This window comes from Cebus imitator, unplaced genomic scaffold (assembly GCF_001604975.1).
Source record: "Cebus imitator isolate Cc_AM_T3 unplaced genomic scaffold, Cebus_imitator-1.0 Scaffold185, whole genome shotgun sequence".
Classification (NCBI taxonomy): Eukaryota; Metazoa; Chordata; class Mammalia; order Primates; family Cebidae; genus Cebus; species Cebus imitator.
In genome coordinates, this window is record NW_016107500.1 from 889843 (window position 1) to 914511 (window position 24669).

Below are 24669 nucleotides of genomic sequence, written 5' to 3' on the forward strand. Positions count from 1 at the left end.
GATGGTCAAGGCCACATGAGAGAAAGCCCTCAGAGAAGCACAGTGCTCGAAAATATTTGTAACACAGAGTGCCAGGAGAAGCTACAGCTCAAAAGCCTACAAATGTTTTTAGGGTTCAGAAGAATCCTGGAGTTATCTGCATGCTTCCACCACACAAGAGGATTCCGATTCTGGCCTCACCTTTATTCCCTTCCTTATTCCTTGTCTTTTAGCCATAATCACATATCCAAAAGCCTGTCTGGTGCCAGGATGGGCCTCTTCCCCTCACTTAGTCAAGAAGCTCAGATGTTGCCACAGTCGCAGTGCTGAGGCAAGATGGGCTTTGGACACTGGACAAGGCACAGGGATGTGGCAGTGAACACAACAATCCCACCCATGCTATGGTGGCCTCCTGTGGGGTCACAGATCACTGAAAGGACCCCCTGAGCGGGTGGCAGAAGGTCCTGGGCCCAGGCCTGGCACACGGCACATGCATGATCAAAGTATTAAGTGGCAGCCGTTACTACAAGGCCACAGAAATAGTTCATGTCAGTAGTGTATCAGTAAAGAACAGAGCCGTGTTTAGCTCAAAATCATGTCCAAAAACTATGGAATAAAGGGCCACATGCCAGAGAGGAGAGTGAAGACAGGACAGTGTGACTACAACTATAAAAAAAACAGACAGAATTCTGTTTTCACTACTCTTAAAGCATCTCTGCAAAGACTGACCAAGGAAGCTGCAATCATCACAGGCGGTTACCCAGTGGTTCTACTATTACAGCATTCATAACAATGAGAACATTACCAAATCATGGACATAAACAGCTCACTAAGTGCAATCACAAATGTGATATTAATGGTAAACATGGAGAAATACAGTTATGTAGCTAAATGATATGGGAAAGATTTTGCAAAGAACAGAATTCTTCACTCAAGAAAATGTAAATGGAATAATTACTGTTTCAATTGGAGACAATTTTATGTGTTTAAAAAGTTAAGTACAGTCTATCAATACAACACAGCATTCAATAATACTTTTAAACACTTACCGTGGGTTTTCAATTGATAGATTTTCCATGTAACTCAACAAAACAAGGACCATATATAATTTAAGACACAACAATGATGTTTCATCAGTCTGAAAAGGCTCTCTTGTAAATCCTTTTCTCATATGTGGTACTCAACTGTATTCTGAGACAAATTTTTCTCTACATAAATCACAAACAAGCACCAAGAAATGTTCATTGTTTACCATGAAATAGGCATTTCTAAATATAGAGGATTCCTTGGGCTTGGACTGACGTGCACTCTGGACTCAGGGCCAGATGGGCACCCCTGCCCTAACAGTCACACCCAGTACAAAGTGAGCTACAAAGGGGCATCCAGAAAGATGCACTGATCAAGAAGGTTTTAGTACAAGAACCAAAAAATCAACCTCTACCAAATTAAAACACAATAGTGCAAGGAGAGCAAAGGTTGCTAGAACCCACGAGGTAACTGGTTGGAAGAGTCTATTCTTACACATCTCAACAGAAACAGTCTCAAGAAAGCATACGTACCTGTAGAAAGCTAATGGCCATTAAAATTAGGCTGTATGAGCTAATTCCACCTGTAAAAACTTCATTCAGGTCCCTCTGCAGAAGGAACTGTTTCAATACTAAAATCAAGTAAGGCAGCAATGAATATTTCTGCAAATTTCAAAAGAAAAAGATTTACTGAGTAATTAGCGTACTTTCAAAGAAATTTCACATAGCAAATTACACATGATAGAAAGGAACGTTTCATCAATCCTCTTGCCCATCTGAAGGCTTTCAGCCACTCAGTCTCAAACTTTGGTTGGGGGATGCTGAGAATTAATTTCCTGAAGGATTTATGAAAATCGAGACTGTGGCACACTCCCCAGGATACCACTCAACAGGGTGCAGCGCCGCCATGAAGAAAGGAGCACAGGCACAAAGGAGCTCAGGGAGTGACCTGTGTGTTCACTCAAGTATTTATATGCTTGCTACGCAAGCTGTGAGGACAGTGGGGGCCCTCCCGAGCAGGCGAGTGGAGTGAGGGTGCCAATCAGAGTGGCAGGAGATGGCGGGAGGGAGGGAAAGCCTGGCTACTGCTGTTCATGTTGTGCTGGGGGCAGACATCCTCCCTCAGCCCAGGTCACAAGAGGGAAAGAGGAAACCTGTAGGGCAAGGCCCTTGAAAATGGAACAAGACAGGACCAGATTGCGGGGGGTGTGGGTCTACCCTGCTAAGGACTGTGCGGCCTTTACTGTAACAGGTTTGCCCTGCCGAGGGCTGCACAGTCTCTACAGTAACAGAGGTCACGACCACCCAGGTGTACGTCTGCCCGTGCTAAGGACTGCACAGCTTCTACTGTAACAGGAGTCACAACCACCGTTTAAAACCATGCACCTGGTCACAGTCCCAAATATATCAGTTCAACCAAGTCTCTCTGCCCATCTTCAGACACTGAGACCACCCAAAGTGAGTGTACCTAAGCCACATCATAATTTATCAACTTCCAATGGACCTCTGGGCAAAACCTGCAAATGAAGCACACTGAGCTAGAAGCAAAGTGTCTTTGTAATAACTGGAAAGAACATTTTAACAAAGCTGTCTAAAATAATTGTCAACTTTATAAAATGGTTACTCAAAACAAGCAAATTTTAAAAACAGCTATTTCAACATATCTCTAGAAACAATATTGTAGGAGAAATAATTTCAGTGGCAGCTGTATTATGAAAGACTCCTTTGTGCGGCTGAAAGCTGTAAGCATCTGTAGGAGCAAGGCCGCCGCAGGTAAGCACTCCAGTCCTGCACTCTCGCCACGCTGGGCCACCAATCACAGTACCTTCATGTAATTCTTGATGAACTCCGCTGCCCGGACGCCCGTCTCCATGTTAAAGCTGATGTCAACTTTCACTTCAGTCTCCTGATCTGTGAGCTTTATTATTGGTACCTGTAAAGATTTCATTTTAAAACATGCTTTAAAATGCAGGACTCTCCACAGTCGGGCATGAAAATAATGCCAAAGCTGTACAGAGATGTGGGGCTTTTTCTTAGTAATGAAAGGGGGTCACAGAACACGTGTCAGTATCAGCTGTCCCTGAACCCAGGACAACCCCCAGGCCCCAGCCCCTCACAGCCAGGGCCCACGTTCTGCCCAACCCCTGCATCCCTGGATCGGCACCAGAGATGACCAAGCATCAGAGAGCTCTGGGAGGGGAGGGGGCCAACAGGGAACAGGAGTCTGAGTCCCTGCCACACGCACCCTGTGTGCTACGGTGGGGAGAGGTGCTTGGCCCCCCACTTCTATTTGGTAGAAATTTTGAAATCATTCCATATAACTTCAAAGCCATTTTTTAAATTGTGTGTTATACTGTTATTGTTTCTCCAAACAGTTCTACTTTGGGTTTTCACTCTTTAAGACAATTTTACTGAAAAAATTTTTCCCCTAAAAAATTCAGCAAATAAAACGCTATTTTTTCTAAATACTCTCTCTCACCAACAAGCTATGACCAAAAGGTGCTCAAAAGCTGCTCCAGCAACTGTCCAAACACACTCACGCCCCGCCCTCCACCCCCCAGTAAACTGTGTTCTTCCAGAAGATAAAGGCAATGTTTCCTTCAGCCTTAAAAAATTAAAAAAGGAGTTCCTTTAACCAAAACAATCAGGGTCTAATGAAAGGTTTAAATGCTAGTGAAAGGCAACGCAGGGACAGTGCATTCAGTACACACCTATTTTGGGCTTTAAAGTCTACACTTGAGGGCAAACAAGGACTCAGCGTGTGAGGGCAGGCCAGTGGGGCCAGAGTCACCTGGACACCACCGAGACCACCAGGCAGAGTAAGCCCTGAGGCCAGTATGTTCTAAAAAGGCAGAGAAACAAAATACATTCTCAAAGGACTCATCAGAAACTGCTTCGGAAAAAGCCAACACTCCATGACTATGCCTTCCCCGACACCCAGAGTTCGAGCAGCAGCTTCCTTTCCGTCTCATGGACTCCTCCCCACAATGGCTCCTGGCACTCTCCCACCCTACACTTGCACACACTCACTGATAGGAACCCCAAATCCTGGAGATGGGAGTACTCTGTAACATTCAGTTTGGGGTTATTGTGCCAAACAGACAAGCCTTCTCCTTAAACACAGCCCTGCCCCCCGGGCTCTCGTGCCCACCACAGGCCTGGGAAAGGAGCAGTGGCAGGCTCCAGGCTCCCCAACAGTCTACACTGGACCTCACGCAATGGAGGAAAAGGTACTTAGTAGCCAACACACCACAGTAATGAGGTCACTGGGACTCAATCTACTGTGTCAGGACAGCCAGACCTTAGCTCCCCTACTCCAAAGGAGGTCGCCTGTTAGTATTCCCACCCACTTCCCAGCTGCCCCCTGGCACACACAGAGGAGCAGCAAACAGCAGTGGCCTGGGCTAAACACAGGTGCTGCCTCACACTGCCGCCGACCCACCTTGGGCTACCTCACCTCTTTGCACCTCAGTTTCCTCACCTGTAAAATGTGAACAGCATCAGTGTCTGCTGATGGGAGTGGCTGGGAGAGCTAAGTGCAATATGGCCTGTAAGTATTTGAGAAAGTGGCCAGCCAGAGCTTGTCTCGGGCTAATGAGAAGAGCCAACAGCCTCCTCTGGAACCTGGGCCTGGAGGGGGCCTCTGGTGTTGCCCGCTCACTCCGGCCCACATGACAGTGACGTGGGCACATGTACTTCGTTAACTTTCACCAAAAGGTGCACCTGGTATGTGTGCACTTTTCAGTGTATATATCACGTTTTAAAATTCTCCCCCAGCCCCAATCAAAAGCACCTGACAATGTGAAAACCTGAATGTCCCCTCCCCTAACACCACACAGGCAGGAAGCTCCTGCCTTAACACTCTGCTAAACACTATGAGGATGTAAATCATGCACCACTTAAGCTGAAACACAAATTTTAAAATGAAATGCTAGCCGGTAGCACAGGTGAGCCAAGAACTGTCATACAACAGGCAAGCACCTCACAGTCCCTGAGGAGCTTACCATCTTGGACTGACATAAACCCTAACAAGTACACACCAGAAACAGTCTCATCTTCAAACTTCCCCCAAAGATAAGAGGCTTATCACAAATGTACATTTCTTGGAACAACAAAAGGAACCGCTAAGTTGTTCCTCTTGAATATAATTTAGCAAATGGGAATCATAAAAACTATGGTTTAGTCATTGAGCCACACGCTCCGAACTGGGCAGCACCTGAATGTCAGTGTCCCGTTTCAGATATGAACCTCCTTTCCTATTCACCCTAACACAAGTAGACACAATCATATATTCTCATTCCAAGCACAGTTGGGCTCACAATCTTAAAGTTCAGACTGTCACTAAACAAGTTATCAGCTGGTGATCACGACTATAAAACAAAAACATGATACACCTGTCTATGCCAGAAGTAGATTAATCTTCAAAACTGCAGCACGTGACACAGGCAAATCCTGCAGTCACCTGGGCTGTGACAAGGCTCCTGCCAGGTGGAGGGGCTGAAGCCAGGTACTCACCGTAGCCTTGTCAAGGACTTTGATGGAACACGGCTCAGCCACGTTGTGCTTCCGCAGGGCTTGCTCCAGCAGCTGTAAAGGAGGACGCTCCCATTTCCCGAAGACCACCAGGTCTATGTCACTGACAGAAGAAAATGCACGTCAGCCACTGCTCCCCTCGAAACAGACTACACTCTCATGTGGGGCGGATAAGCACCAAGGCACGTCTGCCTGCATCTCCTCCAAATGCCAAGACACAATTTCACTAGGCTACGGCCCTAAGGAGGTGAAATGCAGTTCATGACCTACAGGAGGACTTCCATATGTATAGAATAAGAAGCAACGCAAGAAGATTAAATTATTCGACCAACGGCGCTAGGTGGGTGAGGGAATTCAGAGGAAATGCCTGTGCCCACACCAGGCTGAAGCCCCGCTCTCCCGGTACCTACGCTGGCACTACCTACACTGGGTCATTCCTGTGGACCCTGAACCTGTTCAATCACCCACCGTCCTGCCAACGTCAACCCCCAAATCCTGAGATTATAGCCTCTTTGCCTCCAAATGCTAACTAGCAGTGGGTTAACAGAAGTTAAACTTTTAATGAGATAGTGCACAGGAAATGTATTTGGATACCAAGAATCCTTAATGAGAAAATACTATCATTTTCCTATCAGGTAAAAATCCTTAGAAAATACTATTTAAACATAATTTTGCTTGAATCTTCATTAAAACATAACATCAATTATTCAAACACATGTCCTAAAATATCAGCAGAATGTTTTCTATTGCGTTGGCTTCCCACAGTCCTCCCACTTGTCTTCTTCACGTTTCCAGCATCCAGCATTTTTGCACCCCAACAAATTGTGAGAGAAAAAATGCAAGGCAATGAATTCATCATAACACTAAATTAAATCTTACTTTCTGCCAATTTTCCCTCTGTAACCACAGTCTTTTCTTTTAGCTGGCATTTCTAACCTTAGACTCAATCACAAAGAATCTATTTGTAGCCCTTAATATTGCACAGACACATCCCAGCCCCCAAATAAGCACGGACACTAGCCCATCCCCTGCAGTTGGGTACTCACCTAGTTGGAAGATAGAGACCTGTACTAAAGCTGCCAAATATCTGTACCTGAAAGAAAGAGTGACTGCCTTAAAACGTATACCACAATCCAAGCAGTCACACTACCATTATTTCTTATGAAAAGAAAGCTCTCACTATACCCTTGGGTAAAAAACAAAACCACCTTGCAAACTGATAGAGGGGACCGCGTAACAATCAATCAGAAAATTCAGTTCTTAAAGTTAAAGACATGTCCCAAAATGGAATGTTTTAAAACTCAAAATTAAATTAAGAGGTGAAACAAGTTTTGTCCTCAGTCTATAACCCCCTAAAGCTGAGGACTTTGCAGAGCTAGCTTCAAACCCTGCAACCTCTTCTTAAACCCACAGCTAAGGGGCAGAGCAGGGCTTTCTCCTAGGGCTCTGAAGTTTAAAGCCAAAAATATGTATCATTTTTAAAAAAGAGAAGAAACTGGGTTGTCCTTGCCCACTACCCACCAAGAGCACACATGCCCCTCACAGCTGGGGCAGAGCCAGCCCTGCTGGCCCACTGAGCCCAGCCCCGGGGGCAAGCTTCACGCCACCTGCACCAAGCATTCCAGAAGGTCCCACTCCACATGTCAAAAAGCACTTGTTCCTGCACTGCAAGAGTGGCGTGTGACAGTTTTACAAAAATGAACACATTATATGCTACCATGTGTGGTGGAAGGGGGGAAGAAGGAGTAGGGGACAGGGTGAAATTTCTAAATTTAAGGTGAATTTAAGAGAAACAATCACATTATCCCGCCCACCCCACCCCCAAAACAAATCCCTTAGCCGATGGTCCTCGCACTTGAGTATACACCAGTGCATCACACAGACGGCCGGGCCACCTGAGGTGTCTGAGGCAGCAGGTGCAGGTGGCCCGGGAGCCATGCATTCCTAGCATTCCAGGCCACGCTGGCCTTCTCAAACCACACCTGAGGAACTGCTGCGTTGGGCTAACGAGAAACAGGTCTGTGTGGACCCAGCCTACACATCGTAACCACAAGGCATTTACATTTACTTGCAGGTGATACGCAGCTTAGAACCCCAAAAAACATACTCACATCAGCCGTCGGCCAAAGGTCTTTAACCACTGTTTCAATCCGTTTCACCACCTCTCTTCTCATAGCTGCTTCTTCAGGACAAGGGGACATGAAGTTATAAAAGTCAATTATTTCCTCATGTAGTCTAATGGATAAAAGAGAAAACATACTAGAGTTACAATGAAACTTCACCATGTTTCCTGTTTTTACATCAGGATAACACTCAAACATATTCCTGACCACTTAAATTCAGTTTCATTTCTCCTCTGAAAGTATAAAATGAAATGAAAACTGTGTCCAACAAAATTACACAGTATGACTTAGCACCACTAAACAACTGAATTTTGTCAATACCAAACATTAATAAATTTACAACTGGCCTTTGAAGACTTATCCGAAAAAAAATCACCTCAGAGACTACATGGAAACAATAAGAGAATCCCATCCAGGAAGTGTGAAAGCAGCTTTCCCATGAATGTGGCACAGTCAGGCACAGCTCTGAGGGCGGGACCCAGCTTCAGTGTGTGCCCCAAGGCCCCACTGGCACCTCCCTGAGTGCCTCACACTAAGGAGCATGGAAGGGCCTGAGATGGGCCAAGATGTGGGGAAGGAACACGTGAACAGGAAAAAAGGCACATGAGTCCTCAGGGTCCCAGGAGCCCAGGTCTGCCCAAGCTACCTGGTGACCATCCACTAAATTCAAGTTTCACCCACCACAGTCTCAGCAGAGAGAAACAAGGTCCCTGGAGGTAGAAAGCTGATCTAATTTAGTACTCAAGTATTTTCTCCTTAAGAGGCCAACAAGGAGGTTAACACCCAAATGCCTGTGGGACCCGAGTAAGTAGGGCCTCTCTCTCTTAACCAAGCTCCAAAGCAGTGTTTTCAAGCACGAGGAGCACAGCCTGGAAGATGCCTCATGCCACCACCTCAAAGGTGCTGATCTCCTTTCACCCCGGGGGCTCCAAGAGCTGAGGTCAGCTCTGTGGCCAGTGGCACCAGGCTGTCAGGAGTTAAGGCCAAGGCCTACACAAAAGACTGTGGGAAAGGTTCTCTTGTTCTCTTTTAAGGGATTAAAGACAGAGAGAGGGGAAGGCAAATTATCCAATCCTAGGAATTATAACAAATCAAACTGGCCTGCTTCCATTCTAAGAATCCTAGGAATTACAACGAATCAAATTCACCTACGTCCATTCTAAGTTTGATTAATAAAGCAACAGCAGAAGACAAAACAGGGCCAGCCAACAGCTGGCAAAGTGGAAGCATGTAGCGCCTCTTACATGACCTCCTAGTGGTGAGTCCAAAGGTGAGTGGCCCCGCATCCGCCTACGGTTCAGCTCTCATGTAAGGTTAATTTCAACTGTCTCTCACCTGGAGTATCGCCGCTTCCCACCCCACCAAAAAAGTCATTTGGAGTGAGCATCCATAGAGGATTTAAGGCTAGGCTACAAGCACACACGAGACTTCACTAGCAGCAAATACATGCTGGGCACCCTTGCTCGTGAAGCACCTGCAAATCAGGCCATCCCTGGAGCCTAATTTTATCTACAACATTTAATTTTTAAAAATAAGAAAAAAACCTCACCCCAAGCATGGTCCCAATTCAGACAGCCACCAGTCCAGCTGTTAATGAATCCTAAAAGGATCATGCAACATTAAAATAATTTTTCCAAATTAATCAAACTACAACAACTTGGAAGTAAAGCTTCTATCTTTTCAACAATTACTGACCACCAACTACATACTAGGCATTTAACTACCTTTTCTATCAGCTCAGTAGGCCTCTTTAAAGTCTGAGGTGTTACCTAAAATTTCCTACCACTTAGTAAAGCAGGACTAGATATGCAAAGTTAGCACGTTAACATCCACCCCAGGGAAGAGCCACAGGCCAGCCTGTCTCCATCAGCAAGAGTGTCTGGGTGGACCCCTTTACCTCCTCCAGTCACTATCACTGTCACTGCAGAGCTGGTAGCAGCTGTTGGGGCTGGTGGGTAGGGGTACAAGGAGGGTGGAGACAGCACTGGGAAGTCGGTCCACCTAAACCACTACGCCACGTGGCCTCCTGCTCCTTGCAGTCCTGTTCTGAGGATAACAACAAGAATAGGGAAATTCAGAGATTCTAATCAAGATGCGGGCTTGAAATTATTAAGTAATTGGCCCAAAGTCACGGAAGAAAGTCAAAGCTAGCATGCTAAAACTCTACCCACATCCCCCAAATTTAACTCATTAAAGCATACTGTAAACAGGGCATTCCAATTTGCCAAAATGTCACTCCAGGTTTCCACCTGCAGAGTATAATGTACTGTCAACTTTAAGCTGTACCTGAAGTAACAGTAACATTAAATAGGTTTCAGGACCTGTACAGCCACATTCTCCACCTTCAGGGGCATACCCTACTATCAAGACATGTTCTATCCTCTAGGAAAGGAAGAGCACGGAGGTAACACCTGCTGCAGTCTGCCTCAGACACACAAAATCTGCATAACACGGTATCTGTTTTTGTCAAATGTCTGTTCACTCGCAGATGTAAGGGGGGTGGCTAGGTATTCCTCCCCTAAATCAGGAGAGATTAATGACAAAGCATGGCCTGCCCATGCTCTTAGCAGAAGTGGTGCTCAGGGGAACACAGGTCTCTGGACCTTGGCATTGTGTCCAAACAATAAGACACATTAATAGCCACATCTGTCTGAAATGTGTAACAAAATGGACCTAAAAGTGAGCAACTGCAGTAACAAATAATAGATAATAAGAGCCAAGAATATTTTTGTTTTGCCTTCTCAGAACAGAAGGGACACTGTTGAGGGACCAGCCCAGCCATGCCTCTTAGATGAGGGAGTCGTACAAGAAGGCAGGGCGAAGCACCCCACGGCCCTTCTTCCAAGAGATCGGGGACCAGCCAGGTGCCACATGACTCTAGAACTGCCCATGAGGAGGAGTGGGAGCCTGATGATGGCTCTGGGGCAGTACCAACTGTCATCATAACGACCTCTGGGCTGACCAGAAAAGCCCCCAGGCTGCCTTCTGGTTGGCTGTTTGTGAGGCCCTCAGAGGGCAACAGGTGGGGCCAGGTGGAACACTGACCAAGCTGAGAAAAAGTGCACAGTAAGAGCAGCCCAGCCAAACCTACCCAAGTGAGGACACTGACCTGCCGTGCCCACCCGGTGGCCTCCCCAGCCCCTCAGCCTCACTGCAGCCAGACGATTTTGGAGGCCATCTGTGGATGGACCCAACTGTTCATTGCTCCATCTCCAGTGCCCAGAACAGCGCTTGCTGTGCATGGAATAAATTATTCAAGTTTTGCTAAGGTATTTTGCTGACCTTGTTGTCACTGCTCATTTACATTCTCTTAACACCTAAAATTAACATTCTGAAAATATTTTACCTCTGCACTGAATAACTTGTTAGCAGAAACCTCTTAAATGGCCAACTATCCATCTCTTAAAAAGTATCAACAGTTACTAAGTATTTTGGATGATCTTATTCAATACTAACACTGCCAGGACTTTTCACTGTCTGAGGAAGCTGCAGACAGATAAACCCTGCTGACCACAGGACACGCCACCAGCGTCAGCTACAATACACCTCCTTTACTCGTCTATGACTTCAAATACTCAATACACCCACTGGTTCAATTCTCCACAAGTCTGCTGCAGAAGTATATCAATGAAAACTTTTAATCATTTCTACTCAACAAAATAAATTTATTCTTATGTTCTGACATACCAAACTTCCAGGGAATTGACAGCTGCCAAGACATCTACATAAAGCCACACTGAAGTCTCCCATCCACAGACCAGTTGTCAATACCTTTCAGAGCTCAATTTCAGTTCTGCTCACTAGTGTTCAGTCTCCAAATCGAAGAAAGTTCTATACATTGACCATCAAACAATAAACCCCTCTACAGTGGATCAGAGGTGGCATCTCAAAGCCAGCAGGACACAGTCACAACCCTAGGCAGCTCCAGGACCCTGCTGCCCCAAAGGCATGCCATCAGTCCCCTCCCTAAGGGAAAAGGCTGGCAACACCTCGGGAAGCAGTGCCAACCAAAGGGCGGCCTGACTATCCTCCCTGCAGCCTCAGGCGCCGGTTGAGACCTGGGAAGTGCCTGGGAGGGTTTTCTCAGGAGGCTTTTTGGGGAAGGAGATCGCACACAGCCTTCTGGCCTTGCCCCCTACTCCTGACACATTAGGCTGCTGCTCTCCAGCTGGGGGCTGTTAGTGGCCCCAGAAACTCCCGTATGATACAAATCTCATTCTCAGCTGAGGAGCTAAACAGACAAACTAAGGTGGGGCCAAAGGACACAATGCCCGGAACACTGCACCCAGAACTGGGAGCAAAGCTTTCAACTGCTCCGTGGTGGTGACTTTCAGCCTCATCTGAGATTTTGTCACCATTTGGAGTTGGCTGTGGTATAGAAAAGGGGTGGGATCTATGAATGAAGCAAGCCTCTGATGCTTGTCTCCATGAAGTGAAATCCTGGGACACTGGCAAGGCTCCTCCCCCACACAGAGCAGGGCAGCTTCCTGACGATTGCCATGGAGCAAGCCCTGAATGATTCAGTTTCTGATTATCTTAAGAAAAAAGGAAATGGTGACAGCAGAGTTTTTCAGTGAATTTTCATTGTAATCAGGAAACTACTAGAAAACAGAATTCTGAAATATTATTTCCTAGTGTACATTTTCACTAAAAATTAGAGAATAAAGTTCATTGAAAAACAAAAGATCACTCTCATTTATAATCACTACCTTCTAAGAGTTCAAACCCATGGAAAGGTAATGACGAACTTCTCAATTTAGTAAATTCCCAATTTTCTGCTTTTAGTACTAAAAAGCAAGATCAGCAATATTTTTGTATTTTAGTATCTGGTATATGCTTGCTATACGTATTTATGAGACCCAACTTACTGAGCTATTTCAAGAGCAAAAGAAGGATCCTACAGTTAGAGAACAAAACTCTATTATCCCATAGCTAATAAAGCTATTGATGCAAACAGGTGACCCATTTCAGGGGATGATTTTCAGCTTTAGAAGATGACCTAATGGGATTAACTGGTTTTCAAGTTTGTCTAAATTTGAATTAAAGCCAAAGCCAGGGTGGACTGACTGCTTTTGAAGCTGAGGCCAAAGAGGTGAAGCAACTGCACAGTCCTCTGCCTCACTCAGGCTGTGGCGCTTCCTATCCCTCCCAGGGCAGAGCTGGCTCCTCCCCCATCTCAGCCCCGAGGCTCTGCCCTGCCTTCCCCACAAAACACAATTTCTAAGTTGTTCAAAAGTGTCTTCTTCGTAGTCAACCCAAGGAGGACAGGCAGCTGCGCTGCAGTAGGTATAAAGGACAAAGGAACTAAGGGGAACAAAGGCAAACGCCACAGCCCTGAAGCCAGGACGGTGTATGTAAAACAAAACACTTTAGAAAGAACAGGGGAGCCAAAGAATACACCAAATACTTCATAAAGCCAGACTCTGCACGGGGAACACACAGGAGCACGCTACGGGTTTGCCTGTCTACGACGTTTCCCTAGATTTTAAATCCAATAGCTTCTTTTTAAGCGAAGTGATGGTCAAAGGTCAGGTTTCATTTGATGTTTAAGGGAAAGGAAATGTCACAAAAATGAACATGCCCTCCTCTGATTTGGTTACAAGAAATTTCAAGCCAGAAGGGTTGGCCTAAGCCTGCGGTCCCAGCTAGTCAGGAGGCTGATGTGGGAGGATAGGCTGAGCTCCAGGATTTGAAGCTACAGTGAGTGGTGATTGAACCACTGCACTCCAGCCTGGGCAATGGTGCAAGGCCCCATCTCGGGGGAAAAAAAAAAGTTGTTTCAGCACCTTAAACCCACTGAATATGAGCCGCACTCTGAAGAACTGGCGCTTCCTGTCTTCCCAACTCACTGAAATTTCGGAACTCTCAACACTCAGGTCTACAGCTCTGCCCATGTTAACTATGTGCCTCAGTTTGCCTTTAATGCCCCACTAATCTCATCAATTCTGAATGCTAGGGAAAAAGTGATTTTAACAAACTGCATGTTAGTTCAGTTCCCAGTCTTTTCCACTACAACCTAAAATGCAACAGAAAACACCGGGAACTGTCATTAACTGTTAATTTATTCTCTCCCTCTCCTCCTCCAACTCTTCCTTCAAAAGCCTTAAAGTTAGTGGTTTCTCAGAAATCAAAGTTCCCTCTACTCAGCTCCACAATGTTCACTATGCATTTTTGCTTTAAAAAAAAAAAGTCTTAGTGAAAATATGTGGAGTTAGCTACTGCACTTTTGTAGCTTTTACAACATGCATTGATGCGATTACACTAAAACAACTGATTCAGACACCACTGCGTTGCAATGATGTGGTCCAGATTAGTATTTAACTTTAACCAGGAAGAGCAGGTTGCTAAGCAAATCACAAGTAGAGCATAATGAGGAAATGACTGCACTGCTTCTACTATTTTGGGGGATCGATGATCCTCTTTAAAGCATCCAGTTACCGATATAGTAAATGAGCTAATTATAAATCATTTTTATTTATTTTTAATTATGTTACAAGGAAACTAATACCTGCACAAATTAGAACACCCAGAAGCAGGTCCTCAGTGCTGCTTTTTTTAAATCAAGGCTCGAAAGAAGAAAAAGCACTGAAATTATAAACAAAACCCTTCGGTTTTTAGGGCTGCCAGTAAGCTGCTTTTGGAGCCTGCCTCAGTTCCTCCCACTCTGGGCAGGGACCTATCAACGTGCCTATCTTTCTACACAGGGGCTGTGAATGACGCTGCAGGCTCAGTTAAAGGGAAGGCCAGGCAAGGCCCCAGGAGAATATGCTTCAGAGGGAAGTGGGCGCCTGACAGCTATAGACAGAGGAGGGGGCACACTCTCCTGGAAAAGGAGAAGGAGCTGTGAGCCTCCTGAGACAGCCAATGCCAACTCAACCAAAAATGTTAAGGTTAAGACTGACTAACATTCACAAAACAGCCAGGGCAGTAGGGCTCTATAGCTTAGGAATCAATGCAGAACTCAGATCTACATGAATTCCACTCACAGCAAACATACGCCTTCTTCCCCCTTCCTCCCACATCCCTCCTGGAATGAGCCACATAAAATCCTGGTGCAGGTGATGTCCCAGGGCCAGTCAGCCTCACCGAAGGGTGACCAGAGGGTGCCTTTGTGAGTGCTGGGGGGCACAACACTCTTTTACCCAGGTAGAGCAAACCCAAGCACACTCCAAATGCCATGCAAAGGTCCTGGGGCCACTGATAGGAGAAACGCCACAATCTTTTCTCCCCCTCAGAACAGAAAGAAAGAAAGGGCTTAGGTACCAGAAGCTTGTAGTTATCAAGCTACAGAAAAAATACTTAACTTGGGACTCTGCATTGGTTCTAAGCCCACTGCTGAGAAGAAAATGAGGCACCAGACCAGGATGAAGCCCTGCATCTCACAAACTGAGTGGGCAGATACACCAGCAGTGAGGCCAGAACTACTCAGAAGCACCCCATGCCACAGGTACCACCCAGAGCAAAATCAGGGGAGCTACCTACCTGCTTAACATGTCCTCAACCCGGCTCAGGGCAGAAAAACACCAAGGGGTTCAGTCTCCCAACACTGGAGTCTGAGGCACCCCACAGTGCAATCGAGGACCCACAGACTCTGCAAGAGATTAAGGAGAGACCAAGAAGGCACTTCCTGAGCCCCAGCTGCTGGCTCCGAGCCACCTGCCACCCAGCCTGGCAGTGCAGCCACAGCACAACTGCTGACTACCGAAGGCCACCTCTGGGTGCTCCGAGGGAACTACGCCTGCTGTGAAACTGTGTAACTGCAGCTGGAAGCTAGCGCAGGCCTTCTTCGCTAGCTCAAGCATCTGATTGCTTTTGAAATGGAAACAGCTATACTTTGTTGTCTTTCCAGATATGCTTACACTGCATGAAAGATAAGTGAGCAGCATCTTTTGTGGCAACAATACAAAATAAGAGCCAAGAGGCTAAAAACATGAATATCCTGGGATGCTACACAATATCCACATTACCGACATGCACACTGGATCCTCCCAAATAGTCTCTGAGGCAAATACTACTATTTTCATTTTTTAGATGACAAAACTAAGTATTCATTAGATATATGGTAACTGGCCCAAGACCACACACAACCAGGACTCAAGTCTTCAACCTGAACTCTGAGCCACTGAGCTAGAAGCCACACTCAGGAAGGAACCCAACACCGAAATAGGCCAGTCCTTTCATAAAGAGTGAAAAGTTGTAAATATAACTCCAATTATTCAGAAAATTATGTACCTCTATACAGTATTTTCAAGATGCTGAAAAGAGCTTTTTAAGGACAGGATAAAATGCTTACCTAGGATTCTTTTAAATTAAATGGTACATTTGCTACATATTTAAAACAGCATTTAAAATGACATGTTCAAATGTTAATGGAAAATCATAAGTAGTTTCTGTAGTTTCCAATTTTTCTTCAATAAGTACATTATGGCTTTTAAAGGAAGCATAATCACTTCAGTTTGACTAATTCATACTGCAATGGTCAAAGAGCAGATATCACCGGGCCTGCCTTAAGTCTTCTGTAAGAGTCTGGTGTCCCCTAGCTTTTACACTGAAGTCACACCAGCAGGGGCTCCCTCCTGGCTCTGCCGCCCAGCACCAGAGACCCTCATGCTGCTGACGCTGTGCTCAGCTCCTAGTCCCGCATGGTGAAAAGGCCCCTTCAGCCCTAAAGTTCTAGGTCTGGACTGCAGCCATACACGTCCCCACCCTACCAAAGGCAAGGGCCCTGAAAAAGCTATCCCACAATCCTGAACAACCTCCAGATGCAAAGAGCTACGTGAGGAAAGTGTTCTCTTGAGTACCCCAACCACACTAGTAAAGCCAATCAGGCTCTCTGGACCATGCCAGCTCTCAAAGGCCCTGCTGCCAGGGGGCTGTGCTGAGTAGGATTCCAAGGCTACTATACAGCCTTAGTAGAAAAAAACTATTAAGATTCATTAGTGATGATACTGTACCGATACTCATTAGCTCACATTTACCATCTGCCTCCCGTGACCAGGCACTCACTGTCTGACACACTTCCCGGAGTCTGCTGAAACCGCCACTGCCACCCCACTCTACAGACGGCTCAGCGGCAAAGTACCTGCCTAAACCTCACAGGTGCCATTGGAGCCCAGGCAGCAGCTGCAGCTCTGCAGCCCCTGCCCTCCGCAGTCAACCTCCTGAGGCCCCACCAAGATGGCAGAAAACAACTATTCAAGAAAGGACTACACAAAAGGCTGGAAATCACCAATTACACAAAGTAAGTATGAGTGAGTAAATGAGAGACAGAGAGAAAGAGAATAACTCACTGGATCCAAAGATGTACGTCAATATTAACGCTCAGCAAGCAGATGGGATTCGTGGTCTGCAGTTACTTACCACGAGCCTCTGCGCAGCGCACCCTGGCTGACTCTGGCAGTAGGGCCATGGGTAGGACAATGAGATGCCGTCCTCACTCTCACTGAGTTTATATGGGAGGGACAGGGGGCCTAATGGGGTAGATAAGCACCCCAAATAAACCAAAAAGGTACTATGCAGAAATTTAAACTGGGAGCCACAACTGTAAACTTTAGGTTGGTCAGGAAGAGCTTCCCTGATATCAAGGAGCTGATACTGAAGCTGAGATGGGAAAGGCAATGAGCAGCCAGCTGTGGAAAGACAAGGGGACAGCACTCTGACACATGGGACAGCAGGACAGGGCTGAGTCCGCAGGTGGGATGGACTGAGAGGGCACCAAGGGCACCGGCACAACCCAAGGAGCAGAGTCTAAGACCAGGCCTAAGTGTTCCTGTCCCCATGGGCCAGCTACAGAGCAGAGTCTGAAGCCCGGAGGAGATGCAAGATGGACCAAAAGGACTAAGCCCTCAGAAAGCCAGGGTGCAGAGCCCAGGTGCCAGCAAAGACCCCACTGCTTCCCGCCGAGCCTCAGCACTCCCGAGACGCCAGGCCCTCAGCCTACCTGCAGCCTGGAAGGGGAGAAGGTCCCAGGCGCAAGGTGGGAGGGGGAAAAGCAGCCCTAGCAAGGGGTTGGTGAGCGACACCCATTAACGCGCCAGCTGTGTGAGGGCAACACAGCGGAAAAGGGAAAGGAAGAGGGAAGCCCAGCATGGACGAGCACCAGAGCCAGGGATCAGAGAGGAAGCCCGGGACGCCCTGCTCCACAGAAACACCTAGTAAGGGCACATCAAGAAAACACAGGGTAGACGGCGACAAGGAGTGGAACAAGAGGCCCTGAAGAAGCGACTGCACTAGGGTGGCGGGCTGGGGACTAGGTAGAGCCCATATACTAAGCGAGCTAAGGTCACCCCAGGGAGGCTGGGCCAGGCGGGACAGACACTACTGCCCATGGGAATATGGCACCAGTAACAAAGTATCCAAGACTCAACAGAAACACCTCCCACGCTAAGGCCAACCTCAGTCTGCAACCCGATCTCAAGGAACTGAGGCAGCAGTTGGGCACTGAAGGGAGGGTGCTCAGGACAGCTGGGCAACCAAAGGCAACTGCCCATCCCTGGGGACTGGGTCTCACCTCTGATTCCACACAACCCTCCAAGCCAGAGAGGACAGGCAACGTGCATGGGTTCTGAAGCAAAGAGTGGTCTAGTCACCTGCGACCCAGGCACATGGCAGCTTCAAGGTGTGCACCCCCAATCAGTTCTTATTCAGGAACTTTGACCACTCAATACACATGACAAAAAGGCACCGACAGTGGCTCCTATTTGCAAACACAGCGGAGGACAGTGCATGCCAGGTCGAGGTGGCACAGCACAGGTCACAGCCAGAGGACACTGCAGGATGCCCTGCAGGGGCACAGGTCTAATCACACAGAGCTGACCAGAGGTAATGCTGGGCGTGTTACCTCAAAGAAACTCACCAGAAGCGTGAACCACGTTAGGAACTTAGAAATCTCGGGAAGCAGTCCTGGGAAGCCTGCTGGTAGTGAGCGTGAGGTCTGTGGAATGCGCTGCAAATCCTGGTTTCCCAGGCAGGGAGGGAGACTGCAGACCCTTCAGGAGCCCAAAGTGCCTAGGGTCAGATGATGTCCCAAGTGCAACACAGGGACGTGGCTCCCCCACATGGTGCTGTGATGAGGACTTAATGAATCCTCACTGGTAAGTGCTCAGCACAGGGCCGGGCCCTCAGTCAGGGCTCCCTGCAGTAGTGGTCACACATACGAACCAACTGTGAATGCTGAAGATTCACGGACATAGAAACACCACCACGCACCACAGGAAGGGAGAAATATAATGGCTGAGCTCCAACCTACAAGCCCAAGTAACCAAGACTTCATCAAAGCTTTTACTCTGATGCTTCTGCGCTTAGCCACTTATGCTTTTTACCATGTTTTATGTTTTTAGTCTCTGCAGTATCTCTTAGAAACTAGTATTTCCATCTGAAGTTGGGACATTTTTTGCTTTCAGGCAAAATAATTCAGCTAATTTTATGTAAGGGTAAGACTTTTAATGTAAGTATTTCTGCTGACCAATCCATGTGTCCATGTACACGAGCCTAGAGAGAGGTTCTACAGTGGCAGTCACCTAATTGTGCTTCTGGGTGGTGGGACTGAGTGACTTTAGAGCTTTAAAAAACAAACCATGAATCCGTTTTGAAAAACAATATCATTATTTTTAAGTTAGCACAAAGCACTCTTAGAAACAACCTCTAGCTTTAAAGCAATCAGCAAATGGCAGTGTAAGAAGGCACAGACAGCAGGTGGTCCCCAGCCTCACAAAGGAGCCTCTCTCCAACTGGTGGTGACAGCACCAGGTCTTCCTGTTTGGTTGAGAGAAGTCACCCTCAGAATCCGCTTGGGAAAATCAGGGTACCAGCTGTCCATCTCTGGAGTCTCTGAATCATTCGGAGACTGGGCAGGCCCTCAGATAGCATCGGCATCTTTCCTGAGAAGCCAGACATCACTTCTGTGGACCCAGAGACTGGAACTCAGCATAACTGTTTTCCTCTTCATTAGCTTACCCCTTTGGACAATTCTTGCTTTGCTCAACATTTTCAGTGGCTAAGTGAGACTACCTGGATTCCAACGCTGGCTCTGCACCTACCAGCTCTGTGACCCCCGCCTCCTCTGGCGAGAACAGCCTCTCCCGGGAGGGTGGCAGAGACACTGCATAAAGGGTGAGGTCTCAAGTCAGGCCAGGAGTGATTACTATGTGGCGAGGACTGTACACCACGCGCTTGACGGCAGCAAAGGAAAAGCTGAGGTCCCCACCGGTTAAAGGAGGCTCTGTGAACAGCAAGTCATCTTTCCCATCACAGGCCTTACGGCTCTATTCTAAAACCAACCTTAAAACACACTTTTCACTCAACAAGTCTTCAAGCTTCAGTTCATTCCGCGCCTTCATCTCCCTGGATAGTTCCCACAGGTCCCCATCCTTCTGAGTGTGGTCTCGGTGCGCTATCCTTCCACCCATCAGGCTTGTACTTCAGCATGAACATGTCTCTTGTGAGTCAAAACCACAAACTCTAGACAGATTCCCCTTTAGCTTTCTTCCATGAGCTAACTCATAATGACACTTTAGAATTTCTTTGCATTTCACAGGGCATGCAAGGTATCCTCTTCTAATTTTTGGCCATCATTTTATAGCTGTTCATTTTTTTGTAATGTTTTACGTAAGTTTAGAGAAGATGCATATAACCAAAATATACTCTACCATGCTGCACCACAGGCCCATCTCCGCCAATTCATAGAGGTCTTGCATCGCTCTTCACTCCATCACACCAGCATCCTCTCTTCGGGGAAATGGGAAGGAGCCTGGATGTGAGCACCACACAGGTCGGCATCTGGGTACCACTGCCTTTATTTTCTAGCAGCGCCTTGGGCAAGATGCTTGATCTCTTAACGCTTAATTTTTCTCTCTTGAAAATGAGCTCTTGTCCAGGATTGCGAGACTGCATGTCAAGCCCCCACACAGCAGTGCCGACTCCGAGGCGGCTGTGCTGCCAGTCCTGCTTTGTCTTTCAACTGCCAACAGCGAGTAAACAGCTCATCAGGTGCTCCACTTCTCAGAGCGTGCAACTTCTAAGAATACTGCAGGTGACGGACATCCCGCTCCGCACTGCAGCCTCCCTCCAGGCCAGCTCTGCAACACCTCGAGAAAGCGCAAACCCCAAGCGCACTACCACGCAAGACTGGCTTCCCGCCAAAATCCTCCCAACACTCCCAAACCCAGAGCTGTCGACTTTGTCCTGTGGTGGCTGTCAAAGCACCCCACACCACATCTGAATCTGAATCTGATCTCTTTAGGGAAACCAAGTGAAAGGCCCTCTGTATCCGAACCATGTTCCTAGAATAAGTTGCTAGGTTCCAACCCTGCATGTTGGCAATGTCTTGTTCAACTGAACGCTTTCAGAAGTAAAGTGCCCAGATGTCAGCCCTGAACTGACATTTCCAAGTGCAGCACCTTTTGCCAGATCACATCAGCCTGTCAAGGCTTCAGTCTTCTGTGTATAAAACCAGGGTAATATCACCCATTTCATGGGTCAGCTCAAGGAGAGAGCTAAGCCAAAAGAGCCCCACGCACATGAGCCACAGTGATGCTGGGGACCAGAAAGACTGTTCAGAGAAGGAAGTGACCGTCTGCACCATCATTAACCCACATGCAAAAATGCAAAAAAGCTGAAAGACCCATCACCTGCATGCTGGAGAAGAGACACTCCAGGTCACAATAGCTGCTCCGTGTTGTGCTCTGCTATGAACCTATTTCATGCTTCATGTGCTATTAAAAACAGCAGCTTTTTGAAAAGGATTTGCACTGGAAACTCAAACAATTTCCAGAGCTTTCACAGTGGTAACTTGCTGAGTAACACACTTTGACTGTTGTATGAGTTTCGATTTATTTCAGCATCAGTTACTGTATCAAACAGTTTCAAATAAAGAGTCTGAAGGTGCTGCAGTTCTGAGCTATCCAAATACTTGGCCATTTAAATTTTAATTAAAAGTAAATAAAATTCAGCTCCTCAGTTGCATTTGTCACATTTCAAGTGCTCAAAAGTCACATATGGCCAGTGGTTACTGTATTAGTGTAAAAATAGAATTATTCCATCTCTACATGAAGTTCCACTGAACAGCACTGTTCTAGTTGCCTACTTACCGTGCCCTGGCCCTTCATGTTGTTTTCCTTCACTATACATAGAACGCTATGTTAGAAGCTGCAAAGAGTTCAGAAAACACTTTATCCACTCATTCTACTACGTGCACGGAATAAAAAAACCTTAACCAACTTTAAACGAGTTACACAGAGCAGCACACACACCCCTGACAAAGTACATCAAGAGTACCCTTGACTCCGGAGAGATGAGATTCTTATTTAAAGCTGTAGATCAGTGCTGATGTACCTTCAGAACAGTTAAAAAAAAAACTAGAACAGACATTACTGAAGCATTGTTAAAAATTTTTTTAAATAGAAAGGTATCTTTCACACCCCTCCAGCCCCCAACTCCAAAGACTCAGAACATTCCATCTTTGGCAGTTTTCATTTTGGTCTAAAAGTAAAAGTTGTTTTTTTGAAAACCAAGAAAAATGCTTTTCCCGTCCAGCTGGCAACAAGAAAGACTTAATTTTCGGTTTCAATTTCCTCAGAGAGGAGAAAAGGGCAGCAGTGGCCTTTTTAATTTCTCACATGACAGTTCACAGAGTGCTTCCAAATTGCGAATATGCCCTCTGAGATAGGTGCCACAGGCTCTGCTTCACAGGTGGGGAAACGGAGGCTCAAGTTAGAACGTGCGGCAAAACCAGCCAAAGCCAGGCCTGTGAGTACGACATGGGCTGACGGAGCTAGGCTCTCGAGAGCCAAGCACGTGGCTCCCAATGCTGCAAAATAGGCTCTAGCCAGCAGGTTTGAAGCAGAAACATCAAAATAATTTGACTTTTCATTTCCCTTAAGCTACTCCACCCTAGCCATTGCTTCAGATCGACAGGATTCCAGAAATGTTACAATGATCCGAAATCTCTTTCAAACATGGACGGTTAGAAACCACCTAACTCCCACATCCTAGCACTTGGGAAACTAATTCCAATCTTAAACCACAGGAGAGCCCAACTGGTTATGCAGAGCAGCTGATCTAGGAAAGAAAAAGATCACAAGCCCACAACAAAAGGCATGTTGTTGACAATCAAAGACATTCTCTGCCAACAGGGACCCTCAGAGCTGCTTCCATCTAGCCCACCCTGTCAGCTGAGAGATGGACAAACTTCTGCAGAGATCCACCCGAACCAGGCCCAGATGGGGCCCACCCCCTGGCTCACTGCCAGCAATGCAGTGCACATCACCAGAGTCCAGGACAAGAGGGACAGGCTCGCAGGGCACCTGCTAGGTGGCCCCAATGGTGGACAATTCATCTCCATACTTCTCCAGGCTAACTTTTCACAGTTAGGTATTAATTGTTATAGTAAGAAACAAAGAGCAGTTAAAACTAAATGATGTTTTTCAAATACAGAATTTTCTTGAATGTTTTCTACTTTTGCATTCTACGTTGTAAAACATAAAACTAGTTTAGCCACTCTCCAGGAAGGAAAGCAGATAAACTGCAACAGACTTTATTTTTTTACATTCTAAGGAAAACAACAAAAGTTTTTCTTAGCAGTTGGTTTATGAATACTCCATCGACATGCCATCCCCCACCTGCTCGCCTGAGCTGGCAGATCCTCTTTCTGCTCTTCTTTCTTTGGAAAGTGGTACTCAGTGGCTACCGTGTGCTTGGCACTAAGAATGTGGGCTACAATACAGCTCCTCATACAGCTTCTCCTTCCCTGAGGAGACTCAGGAGGGCAGTGGGGTCAGCTTTATAGGAGCAGCAACAACCCCACAAGAGTCAAAGGCAAAAAAACCAGAGCGGTCTCAGGAAGGGACAGAGGGAGAACTGGGTGGGAGTTTTCTTGTCCCTCCTAAAGGAGGCCCTATGCTCTGAAGCCAAGGTTCTGGGGAAGCCAACATTCCTACAATCCTGGGCTGGCAGGACAAGTGTTGCCCACATCTTCTGCAAAGCAAAGAGGACTGCTATGACCTCAGAACTGGGTTCCAAAGGTGACTCTTGGTTGAGTCATCAACCACAACCTGCATAGGAATGACACCTTTCCTAAGCTAGCGGACGCAGGACACCTCATGAACAGAACATCTCATGAACAGAACTTTTCAATCACTGTATTTTCCTGTATTCACATGACTTTACTGCAAACTTTTCTTAAATGACATATTTTTAAAAACGTCCATCCAAGAGCAGTGCAGAAAGGTTCCCACAGCTCTCCTGGTTATGGTGGCTGCTTGAGTTCAGTAGTGACCACCAAGCCAGAGGAAAGAACCAGCAATCTCCAAGACTCATTGTGATGAGCTGCAGTCCAGTCAGGGGAAAGTGTTGGACAAGAAAAACCACAACCTCCTCATCAACCGATTCCACGGCAGGGGAAGTCTACCCACAAAAGAGCCTCCTCCCCTCAAAGTCCTACACCCTACTTCTTGAAACCTGTGGCTCTGGTGAGGTTATCACACCATGATCATGCTGTATGACTACATGGCCTTAAGGCTGGCAGGTTATCCACAGAAGCCTGACCCAATCACACAAGCCCATAGAAGCAGGGGACTTCCTTCAGCTGGTGGGAAACGTCAGGGAGACTGAAAGTACCTTCCTGGTTTGCAGATGGAATGCAGGTGGCCTTAAGAAGCTGAGAGGGCCCTACCCACCTCCCCTGCTGCCAGCTAGTAAGCAATTAAGGACTTCGGTCCTGCAATGAACTGAATTCCGACAATAACAGGAACGCGCTGGTAAGAGGAGGTAAGAAGACCCGAGCAGCAGCTGAGAACACAGCTGGCCAACACCTTGACTTTAGTCTTGCAAAAGCCTGAGCAGAGAACCCAGACCCGCCATCCCTGATCTGACACACAACCCGCAAGACCATAAATGAGTGTTCTTCTAAGCCTCTGAGTTTATGCTAATTTGCCACACAGCAACAGAGAACTACTACAACACAGAAATCTCAAAAATGGGACGTTGTATTAGCATATATCCCCAGTGTTGAG

General features: G+C 46.8%; 1 protein-coding gene across 2 annotated transcripts in view; it reads right to left on the bottom strand.

Moving 5' to 3' along the window:
* The window catches only part of TENT4A (terminal nucleotidyltransferase 4A), a 42962-nt gene that overhangs the window by 11949 nt on the left and 6344 nt on the right, over window positions 1–24669 (bottom strand). For both annotated transcript variants that reach the window (XM_017545992.2, XM_017545993.2), the window contains exons 2-6: window positions 7649–7772; window positions 6584–6630; window positions 5520–5640; window positions 2830–2937; window positions 1539–1667 (exon numbers count right to left, since the gene is read on the bottom strand). In XM_017545992.2, the coding sequence (XP_017401481.1) occupies window positions 1539–1667; window positions 2830–2937; window positions 5520–5640; window positions 6584–6630; window positions 7649–7772 (529 nt within the window). The remainder of the gene's footprint in view (window positions 1–1538; window positions 1668–2829; window positions 2938–5519; window positions 5641–6583; window positions 6631–7648; window positions 7773–24669) is intronic.